Source organism: Onychomys torridus, chromosome 7 (genome assembly GCF_903995425.1).
Source record: "Onychomys torridus chromosome 7, mOncTor1.1, whole genome shotgun sequence".
NCBI classification, from domain to species: Eukaryota; Metazoa; Chordata; class Mammalia; order Rodentia; family Cricetidae; genus Onychomys; species Onychomys torridus.
Genome location: NC_050449.1, coordinates 17,583,692 through 17,598,597, shown reverse-complemented (window position 1 = coordinate 17,598,597; position 14,906 = coordinate 17,583,692). Strand labels below are relative to the sequence as shown.

General features: G+C 40.5%; 1 protein-coding gene across 4 annotated transcripts in view; it reads right to left on the bottom strand.

Annotated features, from left to right (window-relative positions):
• The window catches only part of Bbs9 (Bardet-Biedl syndrome 9), a 427,340-nt gene that overhangs the window by 296,248 nt on the left and 116,186 nt on the right, over positions 1 to 14,906 (bottom strand). For all 4 annotated transcript variants that reach the window (XM_036194269.1, XM_036194271.1, XM_036194272.1 and 1 more), the window contains exons 7-8: positions 10,706 to 10,889; positions 9,918 to 10,047 (exon numbers count right to left, since the gene is read on the bottom strand). In XM_036194269.1, the coding sequence (XP_036050162.1) occupies positions 9,918 to 10,047; positions 10,706 to 10,889 (314 nt within the window). The remainder of the gene's footprint in view (positions 1 to 9,917; positions 10,048 to 10,705; positions 10,890 to 14,906) is intronic.

Sequence of the window (14,906 nt, the reverse complement as noted above, 5' to 3'; positions counted from 1 at the left end):
ATAATATATATAATACATATTATATACATTATTTTATTATATATAACAGATATATAATAAAATAAACACAGAACAAAACAAAATTGTAAAATTAATTATTACTTTAGGGGGCTAGAGAGATGGCTCAGCAGATAAGAACGCTTGCTGCGCATCCAGAGAACTCAGGTTTGGCTCACGGTACCCACATTAGGCAGTTCACAACTGCCTGTAACTCCAGCTGTAGGGACTCCAACGCCTTCTTCTGGCATCCATGGGCACATGCACAAATATAAAATTGATATATCCACATAAACATGAATAAAAATAAATCTTTTGAAATTTTTCAGTTGTTAATTAACATGATTTATACCTATTTATTTAAAATATAAGGAAAGGAAGGAACAAGGAGAGAGAAGTTTGCTGTTAGAAATTAATACAAATGAGAAAGGTAAAAATGCATCCAAAAGAAAACATATTTTTACTGTATTTTAACTACTAAACTATCAAAAATTTCCTGGGCTGTGGATTTTTAAATCACCTTATTTTGAAAGGATTTTTTAAATTTCCAGTCATATGTAGGCATGTGTGTCTGTGTGGATACGTGCATGTTTATGCAGGTGCCCATGAAGGCTAGAGGCTTTGGGATCCCTGGGGCTGGGGTGAAAGGCATTGTGAGCCACATGGATGCTGGAACCAAACTCAGGTCTTCTGTAAGAACAGTACAAACTTTTAACTAATAAATGATCTCTGGACCTTAAAATAACCTTATTTTAATTACCAGGATGACTATATCTATTTCTCTGTGGAAGCAGCCATACCACTGGGCACAGGCTGCCATTTCAGAAAGTGTCTGTTGATGGCAGATTCCATGGAGGGTAGCTGTCAATCAACCAAGACTTACAGCCCTCTTTTAAGAGATAAGATATCATTTACTTACAAACACCACGCTCAAAGTATAAAGAGGACTTAAGTAATAAGTTTTCATATTATTAAAAATATTATTCAAGAATGACATATTTTATGCTTGAATCTCACTTTCAGTGATATTAAAATATCCTATTTTTTTGAAAGGCAAAGATGCACCAACCATGATCCTCCCAAACCTCTTCTTTAGATGACGTAGAGAATTACTCAACTGTTACACCATGCATATTAAACACTGTCTTACTGGATGAATGTGAGACTCTAAGGACACAGTACTGTGGGGACACAGCAGTGACAAGCATCTCCACATCTCAAGCTCTTCCTGTCAGTAAACACACGATCCTAACTTTTAAGTCATCCAACATTAGCCTACAGAGGAAGTTATATGTACGCTCATTTATTTTGCTAATAACTCAAATTTGTACCAAAGTTAGTTCTGAAATACAGGCCATGCAAGAATTAACAGAGTAAGAAAACTAAATCTAGGACAGTGAGACAGCCAAACCAGTGAAGGCCCTGCTGCCAAGCCTTACAACCTGAGTCTACTCCCTACAATCCACATGGGGGAAGGACAGAACAGACTCCACACACAAGCCATGGCTTGCCCACGCTCATACGCACAATACAAAAAACTAACATCACACACACATATACACACACACACACACACACACAAAAAAAAAAAAAAACACCTCATTATTTTCCCTTTTATATTCTCCAATAAGCAACTGGCATTTTCCTCTCTGCGAAACAGAGATATACAGAAAAAAATAAATTCATATGAACTTTGAAAGCAAATTCCAGTTACAGCAAGGGCCAAGTATCCAAGAGAGGAGCGACATAAACATAGATGTCGTTCTCAGTCAGCATGTGTCCACAGGGATTGATGGAGGTGATGTGAAAATGAGGCACAGCAGACAGGCATCTCCAGAGCAGAGCTGGGCTATAATCACAACAGGAGGACCACAGGCCCTGGGGGGAGTGAGACTGTGTGTGTGCTGTAGGGGTCTCGGGGTTTTATAGGATGGAAAGAGGAGATTTAGGGAATGGAGAGTCCAGCTGTAGTAGGTGACTTCCCCTACAGTCGTCATGTGGTAGCTCCAAGTGTGGATCCCCTGGTCGGAAGTCTTTCACGGGTGTCATAGGTCAAGCGAACCCTCCTGTCCAGAACTTCTTGTTCTACCTAGAGCTGTTAGGTTGTTTACCCTGCACCAACCTGGTGCCAAAGCTCCCTAGAGCTAAGGTGGTGAAACTTTCATAAGTTGGAAAGACCAGATACTTTTCCTCAGCCCTTGAACTCCATTTCACAAGTCCCCCACCCCGCCCAACTCAGCCTACCCCTCTTATCTGCTGCAGGTGGAGAACCAGGAACTTAAAACACTGGGGTTCTCATCCTACCAACACGGAGTATTCCTTTGAGACTGGGAGTTGCTTTCCTAAGAGACTTTGACAGACTCAATGACAGTGTGACTAAGGAGGCTATTCCATGGGGATGCCTGGTAATAAGTAGAACTTAACAATTAAAATACTTAATTTGTAAAACAAAAGACTATGCACCCAACTAGCATCCTAAATACAATTCCTTATCCCTGGAATAAGCAAAGCACCTCAGCAAGCAAATGAAACAGATTTACTGTGGAATTAAACAAAACCAAAATGAAAGCTGGCTCTCTAATGGCTATTACGTTCTTCCTGAAGATGGAGTTTCACACTAGAAAACATGACAGAGAGCGTGATTCCTGCTTTAATAAGGAGAACTTGTTGAAGTTTGTAGCCCTAACTGACAAATAACAATAAAGATAAATAACTTCTTTATATAATTACCTCAAGCCAAAGGACCACACAACAGTCGACACAAAGCAACACAACCAAATGGCAGGCCATATGTAAAGGATGGCTTGGGTGCTTAGCTAATTAATTAGCTTAGGACATTGCTAATATATTTTTTTTTTATTTATAGCCTTTCTTCTATATGAATCTCAATTTTTTCCACACTTCAAATCTGGTTTTCAACTAAAAGGTCTTTCTAGTCATCCATTCCTTTCACATAAAACAAATCAAAATGACTTTTAAGCCTTTATTCAGCATACAGCATATGTTTGCCTGCCTGCATAATTATTCAGTATGATAAGCAAATACAGAGAGTATACTAAATGGTAGGGGAATTATCCACCAACAAGATTACAAATGCAAAAGAAATGTGTAGAAGGAAACCATGGTAAGGAGTTGTTGTAAGATTCAAAGACAAAAGAAACTAGAAAAATCCAGAGAAGAAATGGGAAAACATCTAGCCACACTACATCGACGGAAGCTGAGGATGGAAACAAAGGCCAAAAGTTAAAGTGCATATTTGGGACAAAGCCTCAAAGGAAACCCCAAAGTTCTAGAAATTATTTCATGTAACGGAGTGAGGTGCACTGACTGTAAAGCATGGTTCTGTGGCTGCAGGCTATGCCTGGAAAGGTTCTCATCAAGTCCAACCTCCCTCCAAATGCTTCCACATTTACATGAACTTGACATCTCTCAAAAGAAAGATGTTACCAAGACAAGATGATGTTTATCTGCCACTTGGGAAACAGCACAGCAGAGGCAAGCCACTCAGCAAGGGTCTGCTGCATACAAAGAAGGAAGCAGTAAGAGCTGGGAATGTAAATATTCAGGATCCTGATGCTCCCGCCTGAATGCTTATTGCATATCCCTGTAAGATTAAAGCGCGCGCGCGCGCACACACACACACACACACACACACACACGAGAGAGAGAGAGAGAGAGAGAGAGAGAGAGAGAGAGAGAGAGAGAGAGAGTATTAAACTAGAAGAGCAGCTAGGCACCCCCATAAATCAGTTTTAATCCAGTACAAAAAGGAGGTGCAGGCTCAGAATTCAAGCAGAAGGAACAGGTAGAACCAGGGCTGCCAAGCAGGTGGGGGAGGGGGGACAGAGTGTGTCAGTTTCTGAGCAAAACGCTGTTATTAAGGATAATTACACGCACTTGATCTGAGTCCAGTATTTCATGCTCACTAGAAAAGCTACATTAAAGGGGCAGTGAATTCCTCTACACAGAAACACATTCATCCAAAAAAGTGTCTAACAGATAGTTTCACTCTCCAATGTAGTAAAAAGCAGAAGTTATTTCAGTGTTTATAATTTTAACAATAATGGCCTTCTTATACTATTTTTATAGTAAAATTATATCACTTCCCCCTCCCTTCCCCTCCACCCCCTCCCATGCACCCTGACTGCTGTCCGTTCCTGGGCTCTTTTTCTTCCTTTGTTCTCCACACTGGCTTCTGGAGTGGCCGCCCTGGTTTCCACCCCAACACCCTCCAGCATTTGTGGTCTGTCCTCTTGTCAATTTCACCATTCTGACTGGGGTAAGGGGAAATCTCCAAGTTGCTTTGATTTGCATTTCCCTGATTGCTAGGGCCAAGGAACATTCTGTCAGGTATTTCTAAGCCACATTTATTTCTTCCTTTAAGAACTCTGTCCACACCCCAAGCCCATTTTTGAAATGGGTCATTCATTTTTTGACTCTTGGTTTTCTGAGTTCTTTATATATCCTGGGTATTGATCCTCTGTTGGAAGAACACCTGGCAAAGCCTCTCTCCCACTCTGTGAGCTTTCTCTTAATTAATTGCTTCTTTAGCCTTGCAGAAGCCTTGCAGTTCTATGAGGGAGGTCTCATTTGCTGGCCCCAATTCTTGGGCCTTTCCTGCACCTGTATCCTGTAGGGTCCTGCCTGTTTTCGTCTAGCAGTTTCCATGTGTCATGGTTCACATTCAGGTCTGTGACACGTTTGGAGTTAGTTCTGTTCAGGGGATAGACAGGGTCTAATTTCATTCCTTCACCTGTGGACATCAGCTTTCCCAGCACTGTTTGCGGAAGACACTTTCTGTTCTCCAGTGTCTTCTTTGGCATTTTTGTCAAATACCAGATGGCTGAAGTTCTACGAATTCATGCTTGGATCTTGGATTCTGTTCCATTGGCTACATGTCTGTTTTTATGCCACTACCATAAACATGTTATGCTAAGTTATTAAAAATTACTTTTAAATTCTGATAAAACTACAATGAAAACTTTTAATAATGGAAAGCAAAAAAGGGAGCTGTTTTGATGTGGCTACATTGGCAAGAGAGACAAAGAAATCCACAAGAGGCCTGAAGTGAGATTAAGGTTGAATCTCTAAACAGTCCCAGCACACGTCATGCATTGCCCAGCTTCCTCCTCAGGCTCTAAGATGGCCTGACAAGCTGTTAGAACTGTGAAATCTCCAGCCTGGAGACACGCTCTCCCAACATGAAACTCCTGGGGATTCCCATACCTCTGGGGTCCCTTCTTGGGACAGTCTGGTACTCAGACTGAGAGACAAAAAATGTCTCTTTAGTATATCTTCATCTCTGCCTGGCCTATTACAATTCCCCACACTGTTTAAGATCCCAGCCTTGGGGGATGAAATATTCTGAAGCAAATACAACCAACAAAATGCTAGTAAAGACCAAGTGAGAACATCGGTGCTGGACAGTCGTGCATACTTCTGGATCTTGGGAAATTGTCCTGCTGAAAGTTTTCCTGTGTCCTGGCCAGCCGGCGGTTGGGACAAATCTCTCCCACTCACGTCCCCCAAGTAAGCACACAGATTCTTAATGTTAATTATAACTGCTTGGTCATTAGCTCAGGCTTATTACTGACTAGCTCTTACTCTTTTTTTTTTGAGCTGAGGATTGAACCCTGGGCCTTGTGCTTCCTAGGCAAGTGCTCTACCACTGAGCTAAGTCCTCAACCCTGTTCTTACTCTTAAATTAACCCATAATTCTTACCTATGTTTAACCATGTGGCTTGGTACCTTTTCTCAGTTCTGCCTTGTCATCTTGCTTCCTCTGTGTCTGGCTGGTGACTCCTGACTCTGCTCTTCTTTTTCCCAGTATTCCTTTTGTCTGCTCTCCAAGGTCAAGGTTCACATTAAGATTGTCCCTCTAGGTAATGGCTCCTTAAACTAACTTATACCTATTTAAAATGAAACCTCCAGCCTTCAGAGAACTCTTGCCTCTGTAAAGGTTTCATTGTGTAAGAACAGCTTTTGACATAGGAGCAAGAACAACATTTTTGAGATGCTAGTGTGTCACCCACAAAGAAAGCAGAATGGATAACCTGATCCATTTCTATACCTCAATTGCTTGAACTGAGCCAAAAGGGTTATTGTCCTAACTCCCTGACATCTGTGACTTATTCCCTACCACTAATGTGGTATCTAACCAAACCAGCCAGGACGAATCATTTCCTGGTGTGGCAGTTAGAATGAAAATGCCCCATAGAGGTTCATATAGTTGAACACTTGGACCCCAGTTAATGGAGCTGTTCGGAAAGGATTAGGAAGTGTGGCCTTGGGGAAGGAAGTGTGCCACTGGGGGCAGACTCTGAGATTTCAAAAACCCATGCTATTCCCTCTTGTGGAGTATTATCTGAACTGTATAAAGATGTGTCACATTTGTTTGGGCTGTGGAATATTACTTTAACTGTATAAAGATGTGTTACATTTGTTTATGCTTCATTTGTTTAATTATGAAAAGATGTGTTGCTGTTTCACCTTGACTGCCTAAGGCACCGGATTGGTCTAATAAAAATCTGAACAGCCAATAGCTAGGCAGGAGAAAGATAGGCAGGGCTGCCCGCTAGAGAGAATAAATAGGAGAGAGAAGAGAGGACAGGATGAGGGAGATGCCTGGGCCCAGCCAGGGAGCCACCAGCCAGCAGATACAAGAAGCAGTGAAAGCAAGATCCACAGATAGAAGGTAAAAAGCCCGAGGCAAAAGGAAGATAAAGAGAAACAGGTTAATTTAAGTTAAAAGAGCTAGCCAGAAACGAGCCTAAGCTAGGCCAAGCAATCAAAACTAACAATAAGTCTCCGTGTCATGATTTGGGAGCTGGTTGGTAGCCCAAAAGAAAAAGCCTGCTACACATCCCAGTTTACTCTCTGTCCTGCCTCACACTTCGGGGTCAAGATGTAAGGTCTCAGCAACTGTTCCCAGAATATGCCTACATGCCTGCCTGCAGCCATGTCCCTGCCATGATGGTCACGGGCTCTAGACTTTTGAAACTATAAACCCCAGATATATGCTCTCTTTCAGAAGTTGCCTTGGTCTTGGTGTCTCATTACAGCGATAGAAAAGTAACTACAATGCCCGTCATCATGGGTCAGCGGAGAATGAATTAGCAAAAGATTAATGAACAATGCATCTGGATAACATGGTTCAGACAAGGCAGGAAGATCTCAGACCTCAAACAGAGGCATCTGGGCACGGCAGGCTCTCCGGGGTGTGGGGGGGAATGTAATTTTATTTTAATCTTAGTATTTTATTTATTTATTTGTTTGTTTATTGTGATTTTAGAGATTAAACCTGTAATTCCAGCACTTGAGAGGCTGAGACTGGAGAATGTGAAGTGTGACACCAGCCTATGCTTCATTACCAAACCCTGTCTTCAAACAAGATGGAGTGGCTTGTGCCAGCCCTTCCCAGAATAACTAAAAGCCATGAAATTCTTGCAGGTATAACCTAGTTTTATCCTTTAATGGTATACATACATTTTTTTTTTAAATCTCCAACTGCATGAATAGAATTTATGTATTTAGAATTTATGGAAATACTAGTGGCAACATTTTCATTTTGCTGCTTAGAATTATGATCTTTAAAAAGCTACAAGAAATACAGGCTTTTCTCTGAAGTACAAGTATCTAAAATACATGTATTTCCTGGAGAAAAGTAACTTTTGAAAGTCTTGTACATGATGTAAACTACTATCTCAACAAAATGCTATCAATAGCCTCTCTTTCCACCAAACTCCTATGTTCAAGTATATATATATATATATATTTACAATAACTTTTTTAGTAAATAAAGATACCAGCTCCTAGCATAGGAAAACTGCCTAATATATACAAGGCTCTAGGTTTAATCTCCAAAACCACAAAAAAATAAATAAATTAAGGTTAAAATAAAATTACGTTCCCCCCCCCGAGAGCCAAGGTGGGCCACAAAGTCACCATGGGACAGCTGTCTTTTTGCACCTAGTGGCCACTTATGGAACCAAGGGAACAGCTCTTGGATGACTTATGGACTGCTCTAAGAATTACTCTCCAAGAAGAAAAATGGCCGATACTTCCCTGCTGGCAAGATGGTTTTCCAGTTCTAAATTCTTCTAACTAAATTTGATGTAAAATGTCTGGCGTGTCTGGTTGGATGAATTTTTTTTTTAAAAAAATCTGGTGGACACCGCAAAAGCCAATTTCAAATAGTTTATTACTTGGATACTAAAAAAAAATAAAATAAAATTTAAAAAAATTAAAAAACTATAATTCCTGTTAAATGCACAGCAATGAGAAATAAATGATGGCCCTTTCTCCTAAAATACAAGGAAACAGCATCTGAGACTTGATAATATTTATTTAAAAGGATGAACATGGAAGGAGCTGTAAACTTTGTCAATGATATCCCAATTTTTAAAAGTAACATTCTTTTAACACAATATGCATTTAATGAACACGACTCTCCTGTGCACATTCGTGCAGCAAACTATGAAGGATTCAATCATGTTTCAAGTTCCAGAATGTAGGTAGCACCTGTATCAACAACCTATTGAACTGTCAAAGGTAAATATCTCCAATGAGCCAGTGTGGGGGCCATGTAATTAATCTTAGTACTCAGGAGGCAGAGGCATGTGGATGTCTGTGAGTTCCAGGGAGCCTCTGAACCAGTAAAATGATCTGAAGATGGTAATAAAAACATTCCTCCTGTAGCTGAAGACAAGACTAAACTCTGTAGAGGACCAGATTTAGGAGTCCTGTATCCTACTCAAGGGGGAAGCAGCTTTAAAAATGAATGAATGAATGAATAGATAGATAGACAGAGAGAGAGAGAGAGAGAGAGAGAGAGAGAGAGAGAGAGAGAGAGAGAGTCTGTGTTGGAGCTGGAAAGATGGCTCAGCAGTTAAGAACACTGCTTCTCATTGGAGAACCTGGGTTTGATCCTTAGCACCCACACGGTGGCTCACAACCATCAATAACTCCAGTTCCAGGGGACCCAACACCCTTTTCTAGCTTTCTTGGGTGCCAGGCACACACATGATACAGACACACATGGAGGCAAAAGACCCATACCCATAAAATAATACAAATATTCAGTATATTCAAGACACAGGCTTCAGTTTGGGAACGTGCATGCTATAGCTTAATCATTAATACAACCATGAGCGCTATCATTGTATCCAACAGTAAACATCCAGTTCCTCATTTGGGGAAGAAATCATCCTGACTGGACACTACAGGTATCAGTGGAAACTTCCACAATAACTATTCTAAGGAGCAGAATGAAAGGGATCTGAGGCTCTGTGGAGACTTTAGAGGTTGTTTCTAGGCTCCGGCTGAGCTCTTCAGTCCTGATACACCATCTGAACTGCTCAAGAACAGTTCAGGAGTTCAACTCTGACACTAACAACCTATCAAAGCTACTCACTGGCAAATTGTGTCATGAGTTTAATACTGACATTAATTTTATTTTTCTTTCATTTCAAGTGCAAAAGTGCCCTACCCTCTGAACTGTTTAAGCACACGAACATAGGCAACTCCACATCACCTAACATAAAAGTCTGAAGCTAGTTCTGAATTACAAGGGAGTGTGACTCCTCTCTGTTTTCACATTAAAGAAAATAATCCACCAGGAAAAGTATCTCCCTGTTCTCTTCAACACAATTCACCTTTAATTCTAAAGGAGTAACTTCTTAGAAATCGTAAGTGAAAATACTTAATGGTGCTAATTAAGGAATTTTTATACACTCCTCCAAGAAAAAAATTCTACAACACTTCAGTGAAACCACAGAATTTCTACAGACCTCCTTGACTAAGGCATTCAATAAGAGCCAGGTGCAGTGGCTGAGGCAAGTGCCGTGAGTTCAAAGCCAGCCAGGGCTAAAAAATGAGACTAAACAAAAATCCTTTCATAAAAGTTAAACTGAACCACTTACTGCAAACAGCCCACCCTGACGGCTACAGGAACATGGGGGAGCTGTGTGGCCCACTTCAGCGTCACATCCTGGTAAATGTGCAGCATGTGATTATGGTTTCCAATTAGGGTATTTATTGTGCCTTCAGAAACTGCAGGGTGAAGATACAGAAAGAAAATAATGAGAAAAAGGCCTTTCAAAATGGTACACTTCCATCTCTTTGGGGAAATTTATAACACACTAATTGTAATATCTTGATTTTAATACACAAAGATTTTAAGTGATAAGAATTTAGCTTTCAACTTCAAGAAACCAAGAGCAAAAAAGAAACAAATCATTTTATAGACAGGAAGTATGGATATCAGCCAAGGTGTTCGCATTTCATCTAGAAGGTATGAATTTTATTAACATATCACACATCTAAACTAATGATTGACAGCATTCACTGTAAGTCATTCTATTAGACATCACTGCTCTGCTTATAAAAGAGTGATATTCTCACAGAAGGATTCTTGAATAGTCACATTATGGAAAGCATTAATGAGCTGGAAGCCAGTCTACAAGTAATCTTACAGAGTCCAAGGGCTGGCAAAACCATATGTGCTTTATATCAAATGTCTACTAAAACTATGAAAGTTAAAGGTTCCATTATATATTCAGTAAAAGACTCTTTTCCTAGATGTTTAAAATATGTGTCTGAGTGAGTGTAGCTCTTTCTGATGTGTGTATGCATGTTGATATATGTGTATATACGTGATATGTGATATACGTGAGATAGAGAAAGGATAACAGAAAATCTTTGTACCCACCTGAGCAGTATGGGAGAAAACAGCTGGGGCTACAATCGAGCTTCTTCATGAATCGAATCTGCCCATTATCCTTCAGGCAAAAAAAGTTTCTCTCACCAAGAATAAAAACACAAGATGCAGACTGGTTAAAAGGGATGATGCAAATATCAAGGGCTTGTTCTCCAATATTCAGAGTCCAGTCCACCTGAAAAGCAAACCCAACAGTGATGTGGACTGTCCATCACTTTCATATCAACATAATGAAGAAACTGCTTTATAGCAAACCAAGATGTCTACTTTCTTGGTTTGGTCTTGAGGCTGGCTTGCTTACCGTCACTGTAACTAGTGTTTGTAGGTTTTATCCTGTCTCTTACCAGATGATATTGGTACCCAGTGACTCCAGAGCACTCATCAGAAAAGCTACCTGCAGTGCTCTGAGGAGCTTCGGGAGCCGTGGAATAGTGGTCCAGGTAACGGACTATATACACGAAAGGCTGGAGAGAGTCTGAATGTTCTCCACAGAGAATTGACAGTGGCTGCAGAGATGGCTCAGCAGTTAAGAGCACATGCTCCACATGGGGACTCACAACTGTCAAACTCTACTTACGGGGGATCTGATGGCCTCTTCAGACCCCCACAAGCACACATGTGGTATACAGATGAACATTTAGACAAAATATCCATGCAAATAAAATAAAAGTAAATCAATAGATTTTGAAGAAGTTTGATTTGTTAGACATGATTTAAATATTAAACAATGTATACACAAATCAAAAGATCACATGGCACTCCATGTACAAGTCTAATGTTCATGTTTTTATATATCAGTTTAAAAACAAATTTAATCTTTTAAAGCTACCATGTTTACCATGCAAATCAGTAAATCATAATCAATAAAACCCACAGCTAATATTGTTATAAACAATGTTTTGCAACAAAGACAGCTCTAAAATGCATCCATATGCAGTCCTCCACTGAGCCATCATCAAGTGATGATGGGACAGACAGACTGACTCCTCTACACTAAGAAGTATCCAGAGAGAAGTCTACTGCCACGGAGTATTGGCTCAATAGTTAGCAAATGCTGCTTACAATGATGAAAGGAACAACATAAAGGACACACGCAGAAAGTGTTTAGAATTCAGCAAGAGTTACTGTGTTTAAATTGATGTGTGTGTAAGGATATAAGTAAGGACAGCTTCACAAAAGACAAAAACTGCACCAAGAAGAAATGAGCAGCCTCAGTATCTAATAGCAAATGGTAATAACATGTAAAAAGGAAATAAGCTCAACCATGGTGGGCCATGCTTGCAATCGCAGCATTCAGGACTGAGAGTTTAAGGCCAGGTGCTCTGTGGCTGGGAGAAAAAAAGTCATTAGTAGGCCCCATCACCTACAAAATAATAATGTGCCTGCCAAGATGTGATCACCACAGCAATTGTGGCATGGCATTATGGGGGCAACAAATCACTTCTGGTTATATTTAGGGATTGTTCCTCAAGAGTGAACTCTTGTCTTTTCCATAAACCTGGCCAAGAGCTGGGGAGCTCACTGGCCCCAGGAGAAAACCTACTGCTGTCCTTTTTTGAAATGGACATGGAATCAAACTACCTTCTTAGTACTATGTTTATACCCACTGATTAGTCCTGCTCTCAGCCTCCATCAGGGAAGCGTTTTGCAGTCAGTGATGAGTAAGACAGAGACCCAAAACAGGTCAGCGTGGGGAATGAGAGACTCTGGCCTTGAATAGGACATCTGTGTTACCCCTCGGAGGCTGAAGAAATCCTGGGGAAGAGGGAGTGGGAAGAATATAAGAACCAGATGCTGGGGAGGAGCGGCATGAAAAGTGCCTTCTTGACATGACAGGGCAATTGCACTCTTGAACTCACTGCTATGCTTACCTGCACAAGAGTACCATCAGATTAGACATGCCACCCTCTTACCGTGCATGGGTAAAGAGCTCTCAAAGCCCCGCTCTCACTGCACAACTACGGCAATTAATGAGTCTATGGGACAGGGTTCGTTTGCTTCCATGGCGTAGACTCTGGTAAGTTACCCCTATTTCAGTAAGTTCCCACTCATTCATACAAGCTATGATGGTGAAAATGGCCACCAGAGGCTCCTAAGTGGTACTACTAGAAGGTGTGGCTTTGTTGGAGTAGGGGTGGCCTTGTTGGAGGAAGTGTGTCACTGGGGGTGGACTTTGAGGTCTCAGATGCTCAGGCCAGGCCCAGTGTCTCACTCTCTTCCTGCTGCCTGATGACTGAGATGTAGAACGCTCAGCTCCTTCTCCAGCACCATGTCTGCCTGCACGCTGCCATGCTTCTCACCATGATGGTAATGGACTAAACCTCTGAACTGTAAGCCAGCCCTAATTAAATGTTTTCCTTTATAAGAGTTGCCATGGTCATGGTGTCTCTTCACAGCAATAGAACACTAAGACATAAGCAAACACAATTACCTCAGGAGGTTCGAATAAGATTTTAAGGCTCTCAAGTAAGAGAATCCCTGTCAGGAAGAAGGTGTTTCAATGAGGGGATGGGAGGGTATTGGAGGTTCTTCAAATGGCCCAAACTGGGCTGGAGAAACGGCTCAGCAGTTAAGAGCTCTGGCTGTTCTTCCAAGGACCCGGGTTCAATTCCCAGTAGCCACATGGCAGCTCACATCTGTCTGTAACTCCAGTTCCAGAGGATCTGACACCCTCACATAGACATGCATGCAGACAAAACACCAATGCATATAAAATAAAAATAATAAATAAATAATTTTTAAATGCCAAAACCTAGTATATACATGTATGGAATTGTTACAAAACATAAATAAATAAATAAATAAATAAAGAGTTTAAGTCTAATCTTGGGTATGTTACATAATAAGTTTAAGGCTAGCCTAGGCTACATTAGACCCTTTCTCTAAGTAAATAAATAAATAAGGGGAGAGAGAGGGAGAGAGAGAGAGAGAGAAGGGTGGGTGAGGAAAGAATAGATCAAAAGAATTTGAAGAGTCACTTTAAATTTATAGGAACAATTGGAGAAGAGATTATCTCACCTGAAATAACCACAAAATGCACAGAACACACAAAACAATGGCTTGTAAGATAATAAGGAAAATGATGCCTTACACTCCCAAAACAACTATAGTGGGATATGTCCCCTGCAGCCTCACAAGAGATCTCTCAGACCAGGGTGTAGGGAAGATGAATCCAGGCAGAGCCCAGCAGACATACTGAACTGAGAAGATGAATTCAGAGTCCAGAGGAACCAAGGCAGTTAGAGTTCACAACACATTCAATGAGGAGCCCAACCCTGGGAGACCTACAGAAAGTTTCCCTCAAATGTCCACCTGAGAATGCATCAGCACATTCACAGGAAGAATTGGAAGGCCAGGGAAGCCACCCCCAGGATTCCAGGCAACAGTGCCGACATCCACACAGGACTGACTCTAAGCTCAAAAGCTCATGGCCCCGGGGCACTGGCAGGGCACACAGAAGGATCTGGTCTCAGGAGTAGGAAAAATTAGCTGTACAATAAGTAGTTTTGTTCCACCTAATAAATCTTTAAAACAATGCGCAAAAAGGTCAAACTGTTTTCAGACAACTGTGTCCCAGGACTAAGCTTAGCCTGTAATAATTCAAAAATATCTAAAATGTAACAAAATAAAATTGACTATATCTGACATCTAATAATAACTTTTAAATTACCAATCATGCAAATAAAACCAAGCAGGAAATGTGATTTACAAAGAAGAGAAATAAATCAACTGAAACTAACTCAAAACTGATACATATGTTAAGAATTAGAAAAACAAGATAATAAGTATTGTAACTATTTCATATCTTCAAAAAGTTATATAGAGATATTGGAGATACAAACATTCAAACTGAATTTACAGAAATGAAATCTATACCAAATGGGTTTCATTCCACTAGAAAAAAGTTATTAGTGGTCTTGATCACAGCAATAAAAATTATTCCAAGAGAAAGAGCAAGAGTAAATTACTTTTTAATGGGACATGAAATCGTTGGATGGCAAAAGCTGTATGAGGCCCAAGACACAATGTTTGCCATTGCAAGATTAATTAATTAACTTAGCAAAATGAATAGAAAAATCTGTGAGCCAGAGGACAGTCTTGAGTAAGTTAAGTATATGTATAATTAGAGTAGTCCATAGAAAGGAGAGAGACACACACACAATATCTGAAGAACTGATTGGCCCAATTTCTT